General features: G+C 37.8%; 1 protein-coding gene across 1 annotated transcript in view; it reads left to right on the plus strand.

The window, feature by feature from the left end:
- Positions 1–4,007: 4,007 nt before the first annotated feature.
- Positions 4,008–25,194, plus strand: part of LOC116504030 (gamma-aminobutyric acid receptor subunit alpha-1) — a 45,127-nt gene continuing 23,940 nt past the window's right edge. The window contains exons 1-2 of the mRNA XM_032210845.1: positions 4,008–4,075; positions 8,247–8,359. Of these exons, the coding sequence (XP_032066736.1) occupies positions 4,008–4,075; positions 8,247–8,359 (181 nt within the window). The remainder of the gene's footprint in view (positions 4,076–8,246; positions 8,360–25,194) is intronic.

Raw genomic sequence — 25,194 nt, forward strand, 5'->3', positions numbered from 1 at the left:
CAATGCTATCATCTCTTTTTCAATGCCCACCCACTCCATAACAGACCACTGTATCCAAATCCAGTAAAATGATTTTTCTTAAAATTTCCAAGTTATTAGCTTTGGGGGAAAATTTGCATTTTGTGCAAAAGAGCATTCACAATTGGCCGGTTTTTGTTTTTTGTTTTCATTCTGTTCACTAAGGTAGGTGCTGCTTGAAAAAGTACCTCCTTCTCTTTTGGCTTTCCAGTACCATGGAGAGCTCCATTGTTGATCAGCTGTTTTTTGCTTTTAGAAATGCACCCATTCATAAAATGAGCAGTTGAATTCCACAGATGAGTAGTAAGAAAAAGGAGAAGGAAGGCAATATAGCTATAGGAAGGTATATGTATACTTAGAGAAAGTCTAGTATTTAAGGCCTAATAGTTTATTATTGTCCAATTGACTTTCTTACTGTGCTAGGCACTGTGCAGAGTGAGAGATTCTTCCTTGAAACATTAAAAGGATGCTTAACTGGTAAGAGACTTTTATTCAAACTAATATTAAAGGATATTGTTTTTTTTTTAAAAAAAAATACTGCTTTTATTACTTATTCTCCTGCACCATTTGGCAAAGTAAGTGAACAGTTCATTCAGAAACAGAAGTGGCACATACACACACCTCTGTCAAAATATACCCCCCCCTTCCTAACAGAGCTTGCCTTTCTCCACAATATTGCAAAGATTTAGACAAACGTTACCTCCCAATTAAGAGTAACCAAAGATGTAGAGTGGCTTAAGCATTTTACGCCTTGAACAGATCTTTGTTGAAGCCTGAATTAAGCACCCTGTGCCTCTCTGGCTGCACAAGACCTTTCCAATGAAATCACACAGAAAACATACCAAATGGGTGCATGTAACGACAGAGAGGGAGGGAGGGAGAGAGGGGGGAGGGAGAGAGGGGGGGAGGGAGAGAGAGAGAAAGAGAGATCTTTAATCTCTTCCAGGTACACTGTATATTTATAAACTGGGAGAATATTTTTCCAAAGACTGAATAAGAAAGGAGGCAGAGTGGGGCGGATGAGTGGTGAGGGTGGTGTTTAGTGACGGTTATCATTATTCCGCACCAGTTTTCGGTCGCAACTCTCTGAAGATTGTAAGTGTAGTTTCTCTCCTCCATCTGGTCTCCAAAATATTTCCCTTCCTTTCTGCCACAGTAAGCACCACAACAGCAACAGCCATCGTGATGCAGAGTGTAGAAAAGATTTGAGCATGCAGCCAGAGAGAAAGAGATTAGGGCGAGAGCGCTGAAGTTAAATTGTGCTGCATATTTGGAGAAAAAAAATGGGCGGATTGGTCTCTAGATGAGAGCTTGGTACCACCTTCCTTTCTAAAATAAAATCTCTCTGGCATGAAGTCACAGCCTATTTCACATCCGGTTTACCCCGGGACGTACTACTACTGTCTTGGTAAAGTGCAAAGCTTTTTGTTGTAGAGCTGCGAGCCGAATCCCACGGAAAGGGAATCTGGGTGTTAAAAATCGAAGAGCAAAGCAGCGGCGGCGGCGGCGGCGGCAGCAGAGTCCATGATGGCTAAGAGCTCGTGAATGACTGAGAAGAGCCGCGGAGACTCAGTGCTCTAAAGCGCCCTTTTCCTTCCTCGCCGCCCTGGCTTCTTGGCGGAGCCTCTCGGGCAGACTTTCCCGCTGCATCGGCGACGCCGTGCCCAGAGGGTCTCGAGGTGAGTACCGCTCTAGCATCTTTTTTTCAGGCTCCCTCCCTTCCCCTTTCCCTTTGCCAGCCCGCTCCCTTTTTCACAGGCGGAGCATTTATGGACGGAGGGGGCTCCTTACTGCTGCCTTCTGCCTTAGCAGGTACCTCGTCGGAACGCTGGACCCAGCTTCCACCCCCCCCCCTTTACCTCCCCCATCCCCGACCCCGGGTGAAAATCCGCAGCGGTGGATGGGCAATTGATCAGACTCGGGGGAGGAGGAGGTGGGCTGGAGGGCTGGGGGGGACTAAAGCGGAGGAAATGGAGACCCTAGGATTAAGAGGGATTATTTCAGACGTTTCCAACCAGAGCTGGATGGATTGGGGGCAATGGATGACTGTCTCAGGGAGAGGAGAACAAAGTTGATATGCTGGCTGCAAATCCATAAATACCACCCTCCCTCCCCTTTTGACCATGTCTCCATCTCTGGCTCTGAAGCAGGCAAAAAAAAAAAAAAAAAAAAAAAAAAACCACTCAAGGCAAAAAATGCCTCTTGAATGATGGCTCCAGGTTTGAACGGATGTGCCCATAGTGGGGAAGAGATGGACTGGGATTTCCCTTTTGCTCTTTTATTTCAATTATTCCAAGATTAGGGTGGTAGAATGGAGCGGCAGGAAAGGATCAGGAGCAGATTGGTTTGTTTGGTCGATGTGTTTGTTTGTGTGGTTTGTTTTCACACTTGGTGATCTCCCACTTTCCCCTCTCATCCACAGGCAACTATAGCAATGTATCTCCCTGCCCCCATTCCCATTAATTATTTTAAGGAGGGGGGGGCGGTATGGGAGAAATGTAGAGTAAGAAGAACGCGTCTTGCCATCTGCCGGTATCTCTGAAATGACTTGCTAGAGGAGGTTCAGTGCAAAAGTTCAGGCTGAAAAGAAGTGGAGCTTTTCTCATCTCTCCTAGAGATGCAACACTCTTCTTCTTTCTCCAGGAGAAGCAGCATTGTGAACCTCCATCTATTACACTCCACCTGGACACCTGTCATCATTTTGTTCACCTTGCCTTGCCTTTTGCTTTAGGTTTTGGACATTTTATACAAGGATCCTGTTAGGTTTTCTTCTTCTTTGCATTTTTTGTGATGGTGGTTATGTTATGTTGTCTGGCATTCTGCTTCTCTCTTAAACTGTAGTCAGCTTCAGGGCTGTCAGGAGGTTTTGGAGAAGGAGGGAGGAGGAGGAAGGACATATCTGGTAGAAACAGTGCAACCGAAGTGGATTCAGCAGTAAGTATGGAGCAAGGAGCAAGCAGCAAGCAGCTAAGCCTGGGCTATGAACAGGAGTATTACAATGGTCAGGCTGCCTTGCAAAATTACCAGTTAAGTTTGCAAGAGGGGTGGTGGGAAATATAGAGCAGGCTTGCTTTTAGAAAACATCTTAACTGAAACTGGACTGGACTCAGTCATTAAGTGAAAAGGTGCTATGTGGAATATTTTGCAATAGGATATTCTAAAGGAAGGAAGGAAGGAAGGAAGGAAGGAAGGAAGGAAGGAAGGAAGGAAGGAAGGAAGGAAGGAAAGGTTTGAAGGCAATGTGGATGCAATAATCTTCATCATTATTTCATTTCATATGCTTTGGGAATGTATGGAACTAATACTAGTCAAAGAAAGCACTGAAATTCTGTGTCTTATACTCCTGTTCAGCTTTTTAAAATGTATGATGTTGTTCAACTAGCTTGCTAAATGGGTATATGCTTGGATCTCTCTCCAGAAGAAAGTTCTGTCCTTTTCAGGACCTTCTAGAGCTTTCAAGGGCTTTAGGAGATGACCTTTCCTCTCCCCCACCCCCCGAGATAATCAAGTTGTGGGATCTGACTCATTAAAGCTGAAATAGTTTCTAAGTTCTGTGATATTGTAAAATAGATGTACAAATTGTGAACTTAACAGTAATCCTTTTTAGGGATGAATATATATATGAATTCCAATGATCTTGTATATCTATATATACAATCTTGTATATCTATATATACAATATATATAGATCTATATATGTGTGTGTGTGTGTGTGTGTGTGTGTGTATTCCAATGATCTTGGAAAAGAAAATGATTTAACCTTTGTCTATGAAACTAACTCAGGGATGACCCCACTTTTAAGAAAATGGAACACATAGGTATACCTGGAAGGGACCTTTCCTTCTGAAAATCATACCATTGCTCCTTACTTTTAAGGAAAACCATCACAAGTTCTTTTAAACCTGTTGTATTTTCCAATAATTTGTCAAAGCAAAGAATGCTTACTTATGGTTTTCTATTGTTTACAGCTTCCATAATCTACTAGCAAAATGATGCATCTCCTTTATGACCATTTTTGGGCCTGGGTTCTTCTTATGAGCACCTTACCTGGAAAAAGGTGGGAAAAGAGTTTTGATTTTTAAAAAACAAAATATGGATTGTCTTTTATCATGGCTTAAAAGCAAGTGTGGAAAAAGGTTTGATTCACACACACTGTTTTGAGGGGGAGGTTGATTCTGCTTAAATCCCACCTAAGCCAAAATATGCGGAAATTAAAATAAAACTAAAGCTTGATTGCAAAACATCTTAGGTGGAATTGTGGCTGAGAAAGAGTTTAGCCAGGACTATTGGATCTGAACTGTGAATAGATTAATGATTTCAATGTAGCTACAAAGAGAAATAGTCTTCTTTGCAGATAAAGTTTGCCAGCAGTTATGCTGCATATAGCATTTTACATAGGAATGCTTCTGCTCCTATGATCTTGTGCTTTTACTGAAGGAATGAAATCAGACTGAACGACTTTAAGATTGGCTGTTCTTCATGAAAGTAGACTTCAGTAAAGATAGTGGGCTGAAGAAGATGATGATGATGATGATGATGATGATGATAATAATAATAATAATCTGTGTTGTTATACATATGAATGAAACATTTCATATCAGCAGGCAGTTTGCATGATCAAGCAGTAACTTCATTGGGAAGACTGTCACTAACATTAGTTGAATGAAATCCATTTCACCTGCCAGAATCCTGCCTGAATAGTAAATGGAAAGTCTTCTTACACTGAATATCTACATAGATTGCATTTCTGTTAGCAATAGAGCTAATGAATGAAAAATACATCCTTTTCCTTTAAATTACAAATACCAATATTGGTGCACTGGTAATAGCCGTTGTTCAGGACAGTAATTTAAATCAAGTTTATTACAAATAATATATATTGATAAAAAGGATCTCAGTGTCAGAGACAATCCAATTTAGTTTTACCGCGTTTTTCTAAAAAAATATAACATAAAAGGATATAATACTTTATATAGCAGATCAGTGATGAAAGAAGAAAAAGCTGATCTCCAGAAGAGAAGAGAGAAGAGAAAGGCTGTTTCTTTTCTCAATTTTTCCACATCACGTGCTGGCTTGCATGTTTCACCAGAACCGAGATTTGCACCAAAAAATCAAGAAGCATTTCCCTGTTTTGAAAAATTGTACGAGGTGTTACTATTATAATGACCTGTAGATGGAGTCAGTGTACAGTGTTTTATTATACTTTTTTTTTACTGTGAAACACAAACATGGTAAATGACATTTTTCTTCAAGTTGCTTAAACTCTACATTAAAAAACAATCACTTTTTAGCTAACACATTTGCCCAATCTTGACTTTTAGCTGCTAACAAATCAATAGCACAAAGGGAAAAAAATTGCAAGGATTGAATGAACACCAGTTTTGTTCAATATATCTAGGAGACCCTTCCTTCCTTCCTTCCTTCCTTCCTTCCTTCCTTCCTTCCTTCCTTCCTTCCTTCCTTCCTTCCCTCCCTCCCTCCTTCTTGATACAAAGCTAAGTAAAAGTGAAAAATCTGAACAGTATTTCATACTTATAATATTTTGGATCAACCTATTAAGGTACTAAATGCTAGCAAAACATACAAATGCCCACATGAATACATAAATATCTGAACATGAGCACTTTTTATTGTAAAATAAATGGATATATGAATATACTTGGTTTTTTTAATAAACTAATAGTAGCAGCTTTATTGATGTGTAGCTTGATAATTATGATACATTTAAAATCCCATACCTAAATTAATCACATATCTAGTTATTATTGGTATATCAGATTCACACTTGCCTTTTCAACATGTATATTTATCTGTAAAAATATACTCTTGCCCACTGAATTCAATGCTGTTGAGAGGTTTCACTGTTCATTGGAAATTCCAATTGGTTTTATTGAAATATTCAAGCATTAAAATAAAATGTGTGGCTTTTGGAGTGGTACCCATCCAGCTTAAAATTCAATTTGACCTCTAAGAATCAGGGTGATTTTCAACAAATTATGTTGGTTTTGAAAATAATGGTAGCCTCATTAGACAATCCAGCTTGCTTTTAGATAGTGCAAATGTATACCTAAAATTAATGCATAGAAAAATGATGCATTAAAAAAAGAATGGGCTTTCATTGTATTTTGGTGAGTTTGACTACACTTTATTTGAATGAATGTCTGAGTGAAAATACCAGGGGATATTTTGTCTTACTAAATAGTTGTACAATTGATAATTATAATAATCTGATTTTAATACTGACTTTGGAATTGTCAAAGGACCTCAAACTGGGATGATATTTTAATATGCAAGTTTCTATTAATTTTGAACCTTTAAAACTAATTTTATAATGTTTGTAATTTTATCTTCTTTTTGTTTTTTCCTTAATTGGTTTCTTGGATTTTTTTGTGCTTAGGAAAAGAAAAAAAAATACAGGGAATTGCAAGCTTGGTACCTTCTGCCAGTCTTAGCTATTAAAGACACACTTGTAGTTCATTTTCTGAAGTGAAAATAACTTTCAATTGCTACCCACCAACCAACCCGCTAAAAAGACATAGTTGATAGATGATGCAATATAAAAGTGGGATTCCATCTTGAATGTATGAAGGCACTCATTTCTTTTTAAGCAAATAGTATAAAATAACCCATTCTAGTTCTAAATTTAAATTTAAAATAAATATAAAAGGTTCTCTACTATCAAAAGAAGAAATATCCACTGGATTACCAATTTACACTTTGAACAGAAATATAAGGTATGGTCCTCTAGAACTGAGGTATTATTAATAAATAATCAATTAAATGTTATTGCTAATGATATATTGGCATCATTAGGCTAAAGGCATGTAAATTATTATAAAAATATGAAGCAAATTTGCTTTCATAATATGGGATTTCACATTGTTTAAATTTATAGCATACACACCCATGCACTGTATGCATATATATTATAAAACATTTCTATTCTCTATTATGATTACCGGCTAGATACAGCTCACAGACTTCACAGAGTGAAGTTTCATTTTTAAAGTTGCATAATTCATTGCTTAAAAGAAATATTGCCTAGATTAACATTTGTGAAGCTCCATAGTTTGGAAGAGATTTTTTCACCAAACTATGTTTGTTAATCACATCACATTGGATAGCCAAGGAAGGCTGATTCAGTAATAATGTATGTGACAAAGTAATGAAGGAAGCAGCTGGAGGTTCAAAGGCTAAGTCCTGCTGAGTTTACACTGACAAACATCGTATTTTACAAATGGGATCTTCCCTGGTTAAAGGGCAGAAGAAGGATTCCAGGATTTGGCTTTGAGACAACTATGATAGATAATTAGGAGAAAACAGTGTAATTTACTGTAGAAAAGAAAATACAGAACAATCTTAATAACAAGAACAATGCAGATCTGAAGATGAGACCAAAATTTAGTTCGTGGCTATTGCAAATACCTGAAAATTATTTGCTACAGGTATTAAAATGTCTTGCGACACACAGACATAGACATATGCAGTATATACTTTCAGGAATGTTAACTGCCAAATAATAGCACTACAGAAAAAGGAACAGGGATACAGATCCCTGGGCTATTGTTATAAAATCCGGGAAAAATGATGAAAATATCCATGTCACCCAAAAATGGAATTTTTGATCGACCAGGAAATGAATTCATTTTGCTTTCCTAAACCAATTCAAATATATAAAAAAAAGTCCAAAATATTTAGATTAAAAAGGAAATGCATTGTAATAAACATAATAAAATCATTGCATTTTTTTCCAAAATAGCAATTGTAGACTTTACCATTATGTAAAAAAGGCTGCATTATATGGAGCCATCCGTGCTCATAATGTTCATGAATTTTTCGTGTAGGTAAGGATACTAAATTATTTTAGGATTGGGTAGGTAATGGGCAGATGTTTTGTTATACTTGCAAAGCACACATTTATAAATTAGAAATACATAAAAGAGGGGCTGAATAATAAAAACACAACAAAAAAAAGTGTAATTTATTATCTAGGTTTGACATAAGATTTTCAAAGAATGTGAATACTTGAAAAGTGAAAGGAGAAGGAATTGTATAATACTCCCATAATCCAGGTCAATGGAAGAGCTCTCAAATCTACCAATCAGTAAAAGAATGATTCAGAAATATAATTGGACACGTTTGTTGGTGGATTAATGACTTAAGTTAATAGCATTAGTATCTTTATTTTAGGCATTAATCAGCATATAACATGGTGGCTTTGTTTTCAGCTACGGACAAACTTCCTTACAAGATGAAATTAAAGACAACACAACTATATTCACTCGTATTTTGGATCGTTTACTTGATGGTTATGATAACCGTCTAAGACCAGGATTGGGAGGTACGTATTGTTGTAATTTTTGAAAAATCTGCAAGAACAATGTTGTTTAACGTGCTTTTTATGCATTTTAGCCATTTTGTTTTCTAGACTTATAAAATGGTAAAATTATTAAATTACTAAATGATGAAGACACTGAGCTTGTCAGCTGGAGAGCCCAGTTTGAGGCCTGAGCTCCATTTGCCTGCCCCAGCTTCTGTCCATTTAGCAGTTTGAAAGCATGCAAGTAAGAGTAGATAAATAGGTACCTTCGGTGGGAATGTTACAGCATACTGTGTGCCTCGGTGAATAGTCATGCTGGCCACATGACCATGGAAGTGTCTTCTAACAACACTGGCTTCCTCAGCTAAAAGACAGAGATGAGCACACTTACTGCCCCTAAGAGTCAGTCACAAATGGACAGGGGAAACACTTTACCTTGAAAACATACCACATTCTTTGATGCAAAGCTGAAGAAGGGTGTTTTCTAGGACCCCCTTCTAATTCTGAATTAAAACATACTGGTTTTTCATTATTATAATCTGCATTGAATCTGAAAACAATGTTTCAATCAAAACAAAACAAAAATTGAGAGATCCATTACTTACATTGCATGACATTCAAATATTCAACTATTCCCTTGATTCAGAAAAAAAGAAGAGGACATTTTCATATTAAAGTGTCCAACTGGCTGCTAGTCCTCCGGACGGATTGGTTTAAGCAGTATCAGTTCAATTCAAATGAATCTGAGGTAAAACGCTCAAAAAGAAATATAACAATTTATTCAGTTCTGAGTCTTACTAACAATTCCTCAATTTGCATGTGAAGTAGAATGCACTTACTCTCAAATATGTGCTTTTTGGTATTGCCTAATTTAGTCCACAATTTTTTAAGCATTCTTAAAAATATGTATATTATGGAAGGGTATGATGCTTGCAAAAGGTTGCCTATTCTTAGATCTGTATGTACACATTCCTGAACATAAAGGGAAAGTAAAACTGTAATTTAGATCATGCATTAACAATTGCATAGCCTTGTAGTTCATGACAGTTAATATCCCATATGGTTCTAGTTGCTAGTATTAATATTTAATTTACATTTTCTATTGGAATTCTCCAGTACACTCTAATATTTAGGGGTAGATTTTATTTTATTTTCCTGTTTTTAGCATGTGTGTGTTTAGGGTCAAGGATGGGTGAAAGCATGAGATTTTTGGTGGACATGGCTGGAATAGTCAAGATTTGTCACCCTAAATATAAGCCAATTACCGTGCTGTTTGCAGTTTTGATTATTATTTTATACATCAACTAGAAATGTGAATTTCAGCCGAAAGTAATATTTCATGATCTCATTGACTTTCAAAGGAACAAGAAATCTAAGACTAGGAAAGCCATATATGTGAAAATGGAGGAAATTGAGTACACAGCTGACATGTCTATCTGCTTCAGGAATTATAATTCCTGGAAAAAAATAGCTTGTATCCAAAGATCCTATAAGCTTTGTCTATCCTAAAATGGTTCAAAAAAGAAAGAACAATAATTGAAAATTCAGGAACAATATAGGAGGTGAAGGAAATCCATGGTATTGCAAGATTTGTGGGCAAGCTTTTCTGTCTTCTTCCCATAAGAACTTTTACTAGATGATAGAAGCCATTCTGTTCATACAGATGGATGCAAACTGTACCTGCTTAAGTTATTGTTCATTCATTTCTGCAACTGCTGTGCCAAAAGCAAAAGAAAAAAAGTAATTCGTTTGTTTGTGCATCCCTCACTTCAGAAGCGCAGTATGGTCTGTCTAGATCCAGAAGCGTATGCTAAGAATAAAAATAGTAAAAAGTGCTTTCAACTCTCCCATATCCTTCATAGTAATCTAAAGATTTGACCAACTGCCACATTTAATAGTCACCAAAAACCATTACAGAGTTCCGTAGTTAACTAAATATTCTGTGCCTTTTATCATTTTCTGCAATCTATTTAGAATAAGATATTTGATAGAAATGTGTCCAGTTTAGTTAAGCAGTGTTCATCATTCATTCTACTGATCTCTTGAATTTTGAATATAATTTTGAAAGTAAAATGTAAGATTACCAACAATTATTTGGTTGACTTAAAGTAACAATATTTCTTCTGCCAATTTTCTTCTGAAATAACAATGTTTCTGTGGGATTAGTTTAAAAATAAATATTTCTCAATTCCTGATTGTAGCTGCTGGTAGCTGCTACATCAGTCATTGAGGAAGAGGCTAATGGTATTATTTAGCACAGTATAGAAATAAATGCAGATGCATCTCATTTAAGAAGAGTAAACAAATGTATGTAAATGTTGTGTCTCAGATTTCAGGATGGACATTTGATGCCATATGATTAAAATGCTTCAGGGCTGTTCAAGATGGGATTTGTATAGCTCTGAATGTAGGACTGAAAATCAAAGGGCCCAGAAAGATACTGGTTCGTGACTATACCTTGTGGGCAATTGAATAAGCCCAAGGGCATCCTATTATAGCTGAGATGGTTTGGAATTCTTCGTACATTCTGGCTTCCATGCCTAAGATTTATTTCCTGTACATGGCTGAGATCAGAGTATCTAATTATAGTACAAATATATGGTTCCTTATTCAAGGTTATCAGACATTAATCAGTATCCATTTCTAACACTTGGATCAGCATCTCTACTAATGGCGGCCATTTGTAGAAGTTTTGCTCACCTGGCATTTATATAAAATCTCTTTTTGCTACAGAAAGTCTGTAAAAGGTAGAATAGATGAGGAATCAAAGCAGAACCACATAGACTGAAAAGAATAGATGGCACACAGAACATTTTCAGTCTCTTTGAAGATTGAAAGTTGGTGCCTTACTGATGTCTCCAAATTCACAAGCACCAGAGAGATATACTATGCACATGTGATGATATGCTAAAACAGTTTGATTCAGGCAGAAGCTTCCTGTAGTTTTTTTTAATTGTGTTTTCAAAATAATTCCTTATTATCCTTATGATTTGAAAAAAAAATGAAATAATTTCAAATGAGAATACAGTAAGATAAGGGCGCTTTCGATGTATATTTATTTAATTATACCGCCACTGCAGGTTACTTCTAACTAAACGTGTAGTAACCTGAGAATAATCCATAGGAGGGGTGATATTTTCAGTTTTCTGGATGATGCTGACCACTAAAGCATAAAAACAAAATATATACCTTTTAATTATGATTATTGTATATATTAGGAATAAATGGCTCTTAACAAGCTCACCTCCCTAAAATAATAAATAATAAGAGAATATATGAGTTAGATCAAGTGTATATTAGACCTTGATAATAAAAGCTGATTGATCGTATCTACAGTACAGAAAACGTGACAATTTCACAGACCTCAATTTAAAATTGTTTCAGAAAAGATATCTGAAAGAGCTGTGATTGAATCAAGTCATACCTGAATAGCTATGTCTATGAGGGGAAGATTTGGCATTTCCAAATCTGGCAAAAAGCCCAAGGTTTGCCAAGTTTATGATGTCTTTAGCAGTTTTTTTTTTACTTCAACCACTGCACTGCAACTTTTTCTAAGAAGTTTTAAGAGATAAACAATTCCATCTCTTTTGCATCGATTGAGCTGCTTGAAATTGCGATACAAATGGCACCTTCTCGCAACTTTGGAAAGAGAGGCTTCTCAAAGCATCTCAGCATGGGCAAAGCAGCGTCAAAACATTATCTCCTTTGAAAAGCTCAGTGCTTTAAAAGCTGTCTCTGGCAGGTTGTATCTATGTGTGCATGTACTCTATGTAGAGTTTTTGGCTTCAGTGATTATGTAAGTGGAAGTGTTACATTCCTGGATAGCATGAAAACATAGCTGACGCTGTAAGCCACTTACAGAGGGCTCTAAAGCACCATGAAGCAGTATATGAGTCTAAGTGCTATGGCTATTGATATGATCCATTTACTTTGTGGAATTGTCTATTTCTGTGTGTGCATATCAGGACAGGTGATCAGAGCAGATTTGGTATATGAGTGTCTGTATGTGAGAGAGAAAGCCAATGGAATTCTTTTGACCCTTAATCAAATTTAAATTCCATTTTTCTTTTTCATATTAAACAGCTTCAGAATTACATTGAAGATCAGTCTGGCAGCTAGAATCATGAATGAACAAATAGGTTGAAGGTCACTCTCTGGTACCTAGGAAACTGACGGTTTTGTAATGACCGTAGGGTTTTATTTTGGTTCTAATTATACTAAAATATGTAGAATGCTGGAATAGATTAAAATGAAATCCTTTTATGTCTAATTTACATCTCATTAAACAAATATCCCAGATTAGAAAACTTAAATCAGTTCATAGACAATGGAAATAATATAAGTTGAATGATTGTATGGCTATTACTGAAGAGATTACAGTGACATTTACTGAAATTCAATGTTACTGCTTATGATTAAAATGAGTATTTCTCCTAAAATTCTATTCTTAAATTAAACACTTCCAGGGCCCTTCTTGGTTTATATGTGACAAATGATAATTTCATCATTTACACATAATTATTAAAGAAAAATCAAACTAGAACTAGGTAAAACACACAATTAGGAAACAAACAAACCAAAAGATGGCTATTTAGACATCCAAAATTTGAGGTGCTACTTTGAGTGCTCTCAAATAAAAGTATTAAATCAGATCAGTTAGAATCTTAACAAGTAGTTTTATTAGCAAATTGTCAGTTAGGGCAATACCATTCTTCCCTTGATAAAAAATTAATATTTTCCCAAGTTCTAAACACAAAGTGGAAACAATTTCTGTTTTTTGATTCTCCCAGGGTCTCATTCCTTGCCCACCCAAAATGTAAACATGTGTATAAATATGATCAGATAAAGAATAGAGTAACAGGAATTGATAGAAGAAGAGTCTTGATTATTGATATGAATTCTATGTTTTAATATATTTTTGTCAATCAATTTTATGAAAAAGTCATTTTGCTTAGACTGATGATATTTTAAAATGGCTGAAATAACATCGCCTATTTTTTAAAAAAAATAATTTTGAATAATACTTTAAGTAAGGAATCTATTACACCTGGTCTCCATTTTTTTAGATAACAAAATACCTAAAATATTATATCAATTTTATGAATGTTAATTTTTTCCTCTTTAGTAATACAAATATGGTATATTTATTCTTAAATAATGTAAAAATATGTATTCACTTTTTATATAACCCTATTGTCCATTTACCAACATACATTTTTTAAAAAATGAATAAGTTGGTCAATAACTAATATTGAATCAGACATTATGTAACTTAAAATAATTGTTATGTTGATAAGGATATATTCTAAGGGATTTGTTTTATAAAGTGAAAGTCTACAGTAGATAGAATGCAAAAGGCTAATGGTTCAAGTAGTTTTCTTTCTGTTTACTGTCAATATACGAAGAAATTCAGATTCTTCAATTTACTGCAGAAAGATTCATAGATATCACCAAACGTTCCTGATATAATTGTTAGATATTAGTTCTAGCTACAGTGGTTTCCACCAAGTCCTCTGTTCCAGCGGGAACAGAGGTTTAATCCTATTGGTCAAAGGGTCTGACAGCTCCCTATAAAAGGGCTGCTATCAAACTCAACTTTCGCTGTATGGTTCTCACTTGTTGTACTTAGTAAAGAGCTGTTGTTACCGTTAAGCCTGTGTGTGCCTATCCACTACCCAATCTAACACTGGTGATGAATGTGGGATTGGAAGGCAACTAGGCGAACTGAAAAGAGCGTAGCAATCCAGCAAGTACATCCAGCCTGGAGCTCAGCGCTGCTTCAAGCAGCCATTTTTGAGTGGCAAACTCAAATCACCCTTTGTACACAAAATGGCTATGCACGCCCAACCGACTCCATATGACCCATTCACTGAACACTGCTATGATTTGACTACTTCCTCGAGGCAAACGACCTCATGGGCCTTCCTGAAGGCCGCAAGAAGAACATGTTCCTGGGATACTGTGGCTGGGAAGTGTTCAAGATGGCAAAAAACCTCTCTTAGCTGACACCACTGACACTGGTCGGTGCTGCAGCAGATGCTGAGGACCCACTATGAACCTAAGCCATCCAAGCACATTCTCTGGCATGAGTTTAACATCAGAAACCAGAAAGAGGGCAAGTCAATTAATGAGTACGTTGCAGTGCTTTGCAAGGCTGCAGCGTACTGCGAATTCTGAGAACTGGACGAGCTGATTCTGGACCGCATAATTTGCAGCGTGTGGGACATTACCCTGCAGAAGAGGTTACTCACTAAATCTAACCTCACTCTGCAGATCTCCTTGGACGAGGCCAGGGCATCCAAATCAGCCACCAAATCTACTGAGACTCTTCAGTGCCAAAGCGTCCCTGCGTGTGGAAGAGCACACATGTACATCACAAGGCTGCAGAGTCCCAAAGTTCAGAAGGCGAGGAAGATGACAGTTGCCGCATGCACAGCAGCCGCACCCAGCCGGTGCACAAATTCAAATTGCACCTCCCACCTTGTGCTAGCTGCAGAGGAGATCATGCCAGATCGGCTTGTTGTTTCCGCGACACAACCTGCCAATGCTGCGAGTGAAAGGGGACATCACCAAAGTGTGCCAGAGTGAATTCCCTGCCACTACCTGGCAGCCTAAAAGTGCACCAAGAGGCCCAACCCATGGGCCTGGCAGAAGCACCATGGCACTCAGAGGGCGACAATAGAGTCACCTACCATACGTCAATCGGCCAAGTCCGCACCAGGTGGCCAAAAAAGCTGAAGGTCACAGTCCTCATCGAGGACTCTCCATGTGACATGGAGATCAACACAGGGTCATCACTGACCATCATGCCGTGGTCTACCCTAAAGCAGGCTATCCCTAGCCTACAGAAGCAGCATCTACGCACTCCTGACATCCGCCTACGTGATTACCAGGGAAACCGGGTCCCCATCATGGACCAAGATGCCTTCCAGATGAAATTCAAGTTCAGTGGGAAATTCCCAGTGACAGTGGTCAGCAGCAATCTGCAGAGCCTCCTAGGGCTAGATTGGTTCCAAGCCCTGGGCCTAGAAGTATCAATGCCTTGTAAGATGATGGCGCTGAGGCCATCTTTAAGGAGTTTGAGGACGTCTTCAGCACCAGTCTGGGTAAGTATGTGGGGACACCAATTTCCTTTAGTGTGGACCCCAACATAGCTCCAATTAGGCTAAAACCAAGGAGAGTACTTTTGCTCTCCACCCCAAAAATGACAGGGAAATTGACAAGCTCGTGAGCCAGGGAATCCTAGAGCCGGTTGATCACGCACACTGGGAGACCCCTATAGTGACACCTGTCAAATCTGATGGGTGTGTCCGCATCTGCGTGGAGTACAAGTGCACAATAAATAAAGTGCTGCAACAAAGCACCTACCCTGTACCCGTTGTACAGCACCTACTTCATTCACTAGGCCCAGGAAAAATCTTCGCAAAATTGGACAAGCCATTGTGATGCAGAGGGGTGCATTCAAATGTCACCGCCTGCAATTCAGTGTTAGTATCGCCCCTGGACTGTTCCAAAGTGTCATGGAATGGCTTTTGCAGGGGATTCCAGGAGTCATCCCCTATTTTGACGACATCTTGGTATCGGCTGCAAATGAGGCACAACTTTTAAAATGTGTACGAACAGTTTTGGCTCAAATTAGAGATAAAAGCCTCCATCTCAAAAAAGAGAAATGCCAAATTAACATGCCAAGGGTTGAATTCCTAGGGTACCTAATTGATGGTTCTGGGATTCACCCAACTACACAAAAAATTAAAGCTATTCAGGATGCCCCCACATCTTGCAATCAAACCGAGCTGCAGACGTTCCTCGGGCTCCTTAATTTCTACAGCATCTTTCTCAAACAGAAAGCCACCGTTGCTGAACCCTTACACTGTCTCCTGGCTAAGAACGTGAAGTGGTCCTGGGACAGAGCTGAGGCTGCCGCATTTGCCGTGGTAAAATGACTCCTGTCAGCGGACTCTTTTCTAGTTCAATACAGCCAGACCCTGCCGTTGGTGCTGACCTGTGATGCTTCCCCCTTTGGTATCGGCACTGTCCTCAGCCACCGCATGCCGAACGGAACCGAAGCCCCTATTGCATTTTACTCCAGGACCTTGTCTGCCACAGAGCAGAACTACAGCCAGCTGGACCATGATGCTTTGGCTGCAATGGCCGAAGTAAAGAGGTTCCAGGAGTATCTATATGGCCGGGACTTCAAACTGGTTACAGAACACAAGCCATTGTTGGGCTTACTGGCTGGTGACCAAGCTAACCCAGTGTCACTATCACCGCAGATGACAAGGTGGACAATCTTCCTAGCTGCCTAATCCTACCGCCTCATCCACCAACCAGGCTCCACTTTGGGGCATGCTGATGCATTGAGCTGCTGCCCACTACCTGAACCTCTCACTGACCCTACCCCCGAGATGCTAGTCCTCCTCTTTGACTGTCTTGAAACTGGGCTTGTCTCATCCAGTGACATTGCCTGTCACTTTGCAAAGGACTCCACCATCAAGCAAATTTTGAACTGGGTGTGGAGGGGGTGGCCCAAGGGGCCTGTTGGGGTTGATTTCAAAATGTATTTTGCCAAACATGATGAGTTATCGATTGTAAATGGCTGTTTACTGTGGGGAGACTGGGTCGTTGTTCCACCCAAGCTGCGCATTGCAGTATTAGAGGCTTTCCACCTAGGGCATCCTGGAATTGTCAGGATGAAGTCTTTGTCTAGGTGTTACATGTGGTGGCCTAACATGGACAGGAAGATCGAAGAATGGATGGCTACCTGCACACCGTGCCAGGAGTCCAGACCAACTCCCCAAGAGGTGCCTGCTAAGGAGTGGGAGCGACCTCAAGCACCATGGTCTAGGGTGCACATTGACTTTGCTGACCCAGTTTATAGCTAGACATTTCTCATAGTTGTGGACACCTACTCGAAATAGTTAGAGGTAGTCCTGATGACCTCCACTATGGCAGAAGCAGTCATCAAGGTGTTATGGAGACTTTTCTCCATGCACGGCCTGACCAACATCTTGGTCTCTGACAATGGGCCCCAATTCATGGCCATGCAATTTGAGACCTTCCTAGCAGCTCAGGGAATCAGGCATGCCTCCAATGGTCAGGTGGAGAGAATGGTGTGATCTGCAAAAGAGGCTCTCTCTAGGATGGGCCCGGGAGATTGGCAAACATGAGTTGACCACTATTTGCTAATTCAGTACATCACACCCAGTGCCACAACAGGGAGAAGCTCCTTCGAGCTTCTCATGGGTTGCCGGCTAAGGTCCCACTTAGACCGGCTACATCCCAATTATTCTGCCTCATTGCCCCCAGACTCCACAAGCAAGATTCGGACATTTAGCATAGGGGATTCGGTATACACCCACAACTACACCAGGGGAACTCTGTGGATTCCTGCCACAATAATAGGCATCACTGTCCCTCACTCATACCTCTTAGAGCTCGAGGACAGTAGGAATTGGAGAAGGCATATTGACCAACTCCGTGGCCACCTCTCCAACTCCACTGTTAGACAACCAGAGGTAACTCCCTCATTAGTTAGCCAAAGCCCTACCCAAACGGAGCAAACACTCACTCCTTCCTTGGCCGGCTCAAGCTCGAGGGTACCAGGAAACTTATCTGGTTATGTTCCAGGCCCGCAGCAAGCTCCGGGAGAACCAGCTCTAAAAGCTCCAGCTGCGGCCTGTGAAAGGTTCCAAGAGCTTCCACCAAGAGGAGCTGCAGAGCAAACAGGTCTGCCCAACCTGTCCAAGGAAACCCCTCCTACTGAACTGCGCAAGTCAGGGAGAGCTACCCAAAAGCCCGCTTACCTGTGTGACTACATTACAAATAGGATTGTTCCAACCAAGAGGGGAGGGGTGTTAAATATTAGTTCTAACTACAGTGGTTTCCACCAAGGTCCTCTGTTCTGGCGGGAACAAAGGTTTAATCCTATTGATCAAAGGGTCTGATAGCTCCCTATAAAAGGGCTGCTTTCAGATTCAACCTTTGCTGGATTGTTCTCACTTGTACTTAATAAAGAGCTGTTGTTACCATTAAGCCTGTGTGTGCCTATCCATTACCTAATCTAACAATAATCAATTTGTAATATGAGTTCCTGCTATAGTATTTTACAATACCTTAATTCAGAGACAGTTAATAAGGCACTTTCCAAGATAATGTTATTTTTACTATATTGTAGACAAATATGCAAGCCAAAGAACCTTCATCTGCATTAGTCTTAAGAGTAAAATTCTACATGTCTTATAGTATGCTGTTTTAGTAATAGTCCAGATCACCAAAAGATGTGTCTATATAATCCAATAAAGACATTAAGCATTCTAAAGTTCATTTGTATGTTAGCTCTCCTATCTAGGTTATATGCAACACTATGCTAAATAGTCCTCTGCCAATGAAATTCAATTTGTCCTTTTTTTCCTCTATCCAATATTACAATCCACTCTGGAGTGTCCTCAAATTTCTGGAATATATTTGGGGTGCTGCGGAGGTAAAAATGATGTAGATTGCTTCTATTTCTTTCATGGAAGACATTTAGACTTAACCTTTCATGTGTAATATTCTGTTCTATTGAAGGAGAGTAATATGTATTCAATCACAATAATGCAGGCAGACCTATTTCTACCTGAGCATTATTTTATCATCTTTGCTTTTCAATTTATGTTTAGTGAAATGATTTACATAAAAACAACATTTTATAGATTTCTGATTCATGATGGGAACTTTGTGATATGGAAGAGGAGATGAGGAGATGGCTGTGCAAAATAGAGGAAAATGAATTATTTAAAACAAACAAACAAACAAAGCTATACATGTGAATTGTTTTCTACAAGTTGTAAGGATAATAGTTACATTGAAACATTGCAGCGATACAGATCTCTTGTGCAAAAAAAAAACCACCTTACATTTTTTGACTAGATTGTGTTCCTGTATATTTTTAATAAGAATTCTAGACTTTGATGCTCCCATCTTCATTATCTCAGTCTTACACAAACCAAACATCATCCAAGCTTATAAATTTCAGTTCTTTAATTGTCAGCTATGATTACGATGGTAGGGAATACTGGGAGCTGTTGAGATCCATGTATTTGAAGAGAGCATAGCTTGAGCTAAATTTAAACATGCTACTTTAAATACTTTATAATTATTGATGACAGAAATCAATGTTTCTACCACATTTATTTCACCAGCCCTGAAAGAAATTGTACATACTTATTTTATTCAAATGCAAAAGATCCACGATATATTAATGTTTCATTTGGCTGAAACTCAAGGAGCTGCACTGCTTCCCCTTTCCCAGTTCTACTCCTGTCCTTTCTTAATCAGTGCTACTTTTTCAAGTATTTATTATACTTTATGGTTATATCTGTGAAAACTTGCCTTTTAAAGAACAACCTGGGAAAGGTTCTAGAAAACTGTGGCCTGAGGTTGAGGATTGGATGTTTTGTTCTCGGTAGTCTTTTTTCTTTCCTTCTTTCTCATTTTCTGTTGCTATCCTTTTGTATTCTTGACTCATTTTATTATATTGCTGCAATTAACCTGTGTACTGCAGGTTACAGTGTTTACAAAAAATTGCAAATCCTGTTACGTTAAGGCAGCCTGTTAATACTGAAGCCCAATCCAATGGCCTCTCAGCTCCTGCTTGAGAAACAGCTGGCAAATGTGGTCAATAAAGCATTTGCACAACTTCAGCTACTGTGCTGGTTGTGACTGTTCTTGATCAGGAAGCTCTCCTTATGCCATTGCTGCTTTTGTCACCTAATGGGTGGGTGATTGCAATGTGCTACTATTAGGCTACACCTGAAGAACATTTGGAAGCTATGGCTGATGTAGAATATGGCAAATAGATGGTTATTTTTTTAAAAATTCTCAGTCTAAAGCTGGGTTAAAGTGATTGGCCGGAAGTTACTCAGCCTATTAAGGGAGCACTAGAACCTGAGTCCCCAATTGCTAATCCAGACTTAACCGCTACTCCACATAAAAACAGCCCAGATGTCCCAGTGAATGGATGATACAAATAGCTGTACAGTATAGCTGCTTATGTGCTTTCATGGTGATGTGTCCCCTGTTACTAAGTTTTTCTCCTAAAGAATGTATGTACATGGCTAAGGGGAGTTCCATTTTTTTTAGGACTTTTCCCACTGAATTGAAATAATTGCAATTCAGAAGCCACAGCTGTAGTTATTTAGGGTGAAATTAATTTTGAATGTTTGTTTGAATGTTTATTAACATTTGTAGGCCGCCCTTTTCCCTGAGAGGACTCAGGGCGGCTCACATAAAAATCAGGAAGGGGAATACAAACAATTTTACCACAAGCTGTATTTAACCTTTAGATAGTTTTGTTTGGCAAAGCTGGAGATATATTCTACAGTTGAGATGGAAGCTGTAGGAAGAAATTATCTGACATTTATGAGTGTTCTACATTACAAAGTTATATGTTTTAATATAAGATATAATAGTTATAAAAATGGGCAGATAAATAGATTCATGTTGTCAGCCTATTAAAAGCTGTGGCAAGTCTTGGTTTCAAATGGATGGTTCTATTTTGTTGGCATTACTATAGAGAAAGATGCTCCAACATAATTTTCATTTAGTCAACTCTTGAGATCGGATGTATTCCCCCCAAAAACGATAACATTTATAAAATTTGGAACTGATTTTGCTATGGAGAGAGACTATTTTTGTTTACTTTAACTCCTAAGTTGACATCAGAAATATATACTGATGGGAATCACAATACACTAGGCCATATTTTATAGACTTGAACTTACACATTAGCTTAAAGGTTTCTTGACCTCCTATATTTGTCCATCCCATTGCAATGTGAAGATGATGCAGAAGATGTACTATCAGAATATATGACCTAGCCAAGGGACAGATTTAGTATGCTTAACCTATTTATGAGGGGAACCTTTGGAACTAAGGAAGCTTATAGTAGAAAACTGAAAAAAAGAAAAAAAGAAGAAAAAAAATATATTTCCAAAATGTCAAAGAGGAAAAAAATCCAAGTGGCTTTCAGAACAACTTACCATGATAATCAAAGATACATGGAGAATGAAAGCCTTGGGCAACAAGAAAGACATATAACAAAATCAGTGCAGACTTTCCACATCAAGCAAGAAAAAACAAGAAAAGATAACACAATCAAGAATGTCACTAAACAGAGCAATCTAACAAGAAAGAAAGAAAGAAAAAAACCATGACTGATATTTTTGAGAAGTTCAGAAAAATCACCAAAAAACTCTGCTAAGGTAGGAATGTCCAAGTGTAATCATAGAAGAAATATAATAAAGGAAAGTTACATTAAAGGAAAATATAAAAAATAATGAGATGCTAGAATGACAGAAATGTTGGCATCGATGGGATGTATACAGGGATCACATCCTATAGAACATTATTTATAACTATCAGTTGACAAGTTAAAAATAGATAGCCACCAGATGCTGAGAAAAAATGGCCTCATCACCTTCCAAATCGGCTACTGTAATTTACTGTATATGAATTGCCCCTGGAAATCACCCAGAAACTTCTGGTAGTGTAGAATGCAGAATTCCTAATATCCAATATTAGAGCAGCTTCATTTTACACTAGCAGAAGTTTCTGGGTGATTTCCAGGGGCAGTTCATAAACAGTAAATTCCAGTAGCCGATTTGGACGGTAATGAGACCATATTACAGTAGGAATATCCAATATTATCATTTAATAGACATATTTTAGAAAACTACCTTGATAAACCATTTGTGCACAGGAATAATTAAATGGCTAGTAATATCTTATGAGGTTCTACAGAGTTTAGGACTGGATATCTGTGAGATTACTTACTGCAATAAAAAATTGTAATATGTTGGCATAGAAACAATCCCGAGAGATTCCATGTCGCACAAGTTATTGCTGGGGCATCTTAGAAGCATTTTCTGCCGAAGCTTCTCTCTTGTAGAATCTGTTCCCTCCCCTCCAGAAATAATGAAATGAAATCACTGTCATGTATGCTGATTGTTAACGTTTGAAAAAATAGTGAAAATATGACTATTTAAGAAGTTACAGAGGGATTGAGATGGAGTGGATATATGTGTTTAGGATATATGTGGCTGTTTCTGTTGCTTTGGTGGTTCTCGTTAAATTATGATACTTATATATTAACATTAAATTTATTGAACCCTGCTTTTTGCAGATCAATGTGTTAGATTCATGTTTTTATTGAAATGATATAAAGGCATGTATTAAATAAACTGCCCACTGAAGTGTATAAAGTTGCAGGAGAAAAATCAATTAAAGTAGTTACAGCTTCATGTCAGCGAATATGGAACAAGACTGTGTTGAAAAGATCAGCATATACATTTATCTGTATTAAAGAAGGTTGAAGTTTGATTAAAGAAAGGGCATGTTCTTGAACCATTGCTTACAATCTCACAAAGAAGGTCAGTGCCATACATGGAGAGACCATACCAGTTAAAAAGGCAGATGGACGTAATAAAATAAAATGGGCAAGAAAAAGAACAATATACAATCTAATATAATGCAAAAGAATACATTCATCTGAAAATATCTTAAATTTAAAATAATATATTGAATAACTTTCTCCCTAGATGGAGCATTTACAGGATACAGTTCAAATGTGTTTGAAAGAATTGATCTTGCTGCTTCCCTAACAATGTGATCTTTTACTCACGCTGTTACTTAATGCAAGGGAAACTAATAATTTTGAAATATTATTTTTTGTCGAGTAGGACACATTAAAATGTGTTGAAGGTTTTGAGATTGATGTTAAAGCTCATCCCAATATAGAAATCCTTAATTCTTCATGCCACTGTGTTCAATTCCTGACTTAAACCTACATTTCCCATAGGTTGTTTTAAATTAAATCTGAGATTTTGGTAATCATATAGCATCAGTTTAGCATGAAAAAAAAAGGAATCAAAATGCTATCTCTTATAAATAATCTATGCCAGTGAGAGGAACCATGTGAAGTCTGTTATATTTTGATTCCAATACAACCCAAAGTATTATAGACAAGATCCCAGGACAGAAAATCTCCAGTAAGTGAAGTTGTTCATAATTTGGAATTAACCAATAAATATGCAAGATGATGTAATTCAAGATCTGGAAAACAAAATCTTACCCAACCTATTTAATAGAGTGTTGAAACAATGGATGGAAACTAATTAAGGAGAGAAGCAACCTAGAAATAAGGAGAAATTTCTTAACAGTGAGAACAATTAACTGGTGGAACAGTTTGCCTTCAGGGTGCTTCATCATTGGAGGTTTTTAAGAAGAGACTGGATAGCCACTTGTGTGAAAAGGTGTAGGGTCTCCTGTTTAAGCAGAATGTTGGACTAGAAGACCTCCAAGTTTATCTCTGTTATATCTGCATTTTTTTTCAAAAGTATCTTTAAAATCGCCACAAAATATCATACATTGCATTAAAGCTTTGAAAATAATCTGCAGTTCTGGGTATAGGAATTCCATTGCAAATACTGTATATAACATTCTAGGAAACACATTCATTTTAAGAGGGTTAACCTTGATTAAAGGGTAAAATTTAAAGGCTACTATTTAAATACATCTATCAAGATGCAAAGAGGTTTCCTAATATATTTTGTTCACATTTAAATTAATTATCTGTGAAATAAAAACCTCAAGATAGTTAATATATTCATTGCAGATAAGGAATTTATAATTGATTTATGAATTAACGGAGGGATTTTACCTATTGGTAACAATTCCAACTTTGAATATTTACAGAAAATTAATATCCTGCTATTCTTCTTCACACATTTGAATGAGTTTAGGCTGAAAGAAATAGCCTATTATTTGGCCCAAGCTGACCCAAGTATTCTCTGGGGTTGAGTGGGGACTTGAACCTGAATCTTACCAATATGCTATAATAACTTTTTAATCTTCTCTTTCAAAAAGTTGTTTGTTGCTTGATTTTTCAAAATGGCATAATCATTTGGACACAATGCTGGCATTCCCCGTTCATGACTCCATTGAGCAGGAGCAAAGAGAACCCCATAATTTGGTTTCTGGAGGATGACAGGCAGCTGTCAATGGGTTGTGCTATGCATACGCTTCCTCTTTCAGCTGCCTTGAGTATGTGAAGCAGCAATCGGTAAGAAAAATAGTGAAGTATTATTGGCTAGTGTAGGCTGGTCTAGAAGATCTCAGAATTGCAAAATAGCAAGCAGTTCTACTGAAGTGGGAGAAAGCATTTGTTTATGGAAACACCACCCATTCTTCCATCATCTAAGTACAATTAACCTGCATGTGTTGGGACTCATGTGCACTCTCTTGTACACCTAAAGCAAGAAATTAGGCTTTTTCAAAAATAATTTGTTGCAGTGTTAAAAATAGTAAGAACAAGGTTTGTTGTACATTATGGCTGAAATCAACGGAGCTACAATTGCAGTTAGATTGAAATGCCACAAATATCTTTTTCCAGCATAAGTTAAAAGCTATACCAGTTGATTGATCCCAGGGAATATAAACTCTGCATTCAGAAAGGAAAGGAAGTGGGAACAAAGAAGAACAAGAGGAAAAGAGTTGGTTTTATTCATACTGGAAGTGTAAGAGAAGAAAGAGAAGGAACCAATGCAGATAAAAACAGTGGGCAATGTGTGCCTTAACAAACAAACCATAAACAAAACCTCCCTGCCCTTAACCTCCCTGTTATGACATTTTAGCCCCCAAGAGTACAAATCAGGAATTAGACAGTTCTAATGTTCTTCTACATATCCTTTTTGCATAATGTTATATAATAGGTAATGAAAACCATTGGGAAAACTTTGATTTTTAAAGTAAGGTGTATTGCATTAAATTATATACCTTCTTCATGGAAGTTAACATATTCTGCACAAAGATTATTCATG

This window comes from Thamnophis elegans, chromosome 2, assembly GCF_009769535.1.
Source record: "Thamnophis elegans isolate rThaEle1 chromosome 2, rThaEle1.pri, whole genome shotgun sequence".
In the NCBI taxonomy this organism is placed as follows: Eukaryota; Metazoa; Chordata; class Lepidosauria; order Squamata; family Colubridae; genus Thamnophis; species Thamnophis elegans.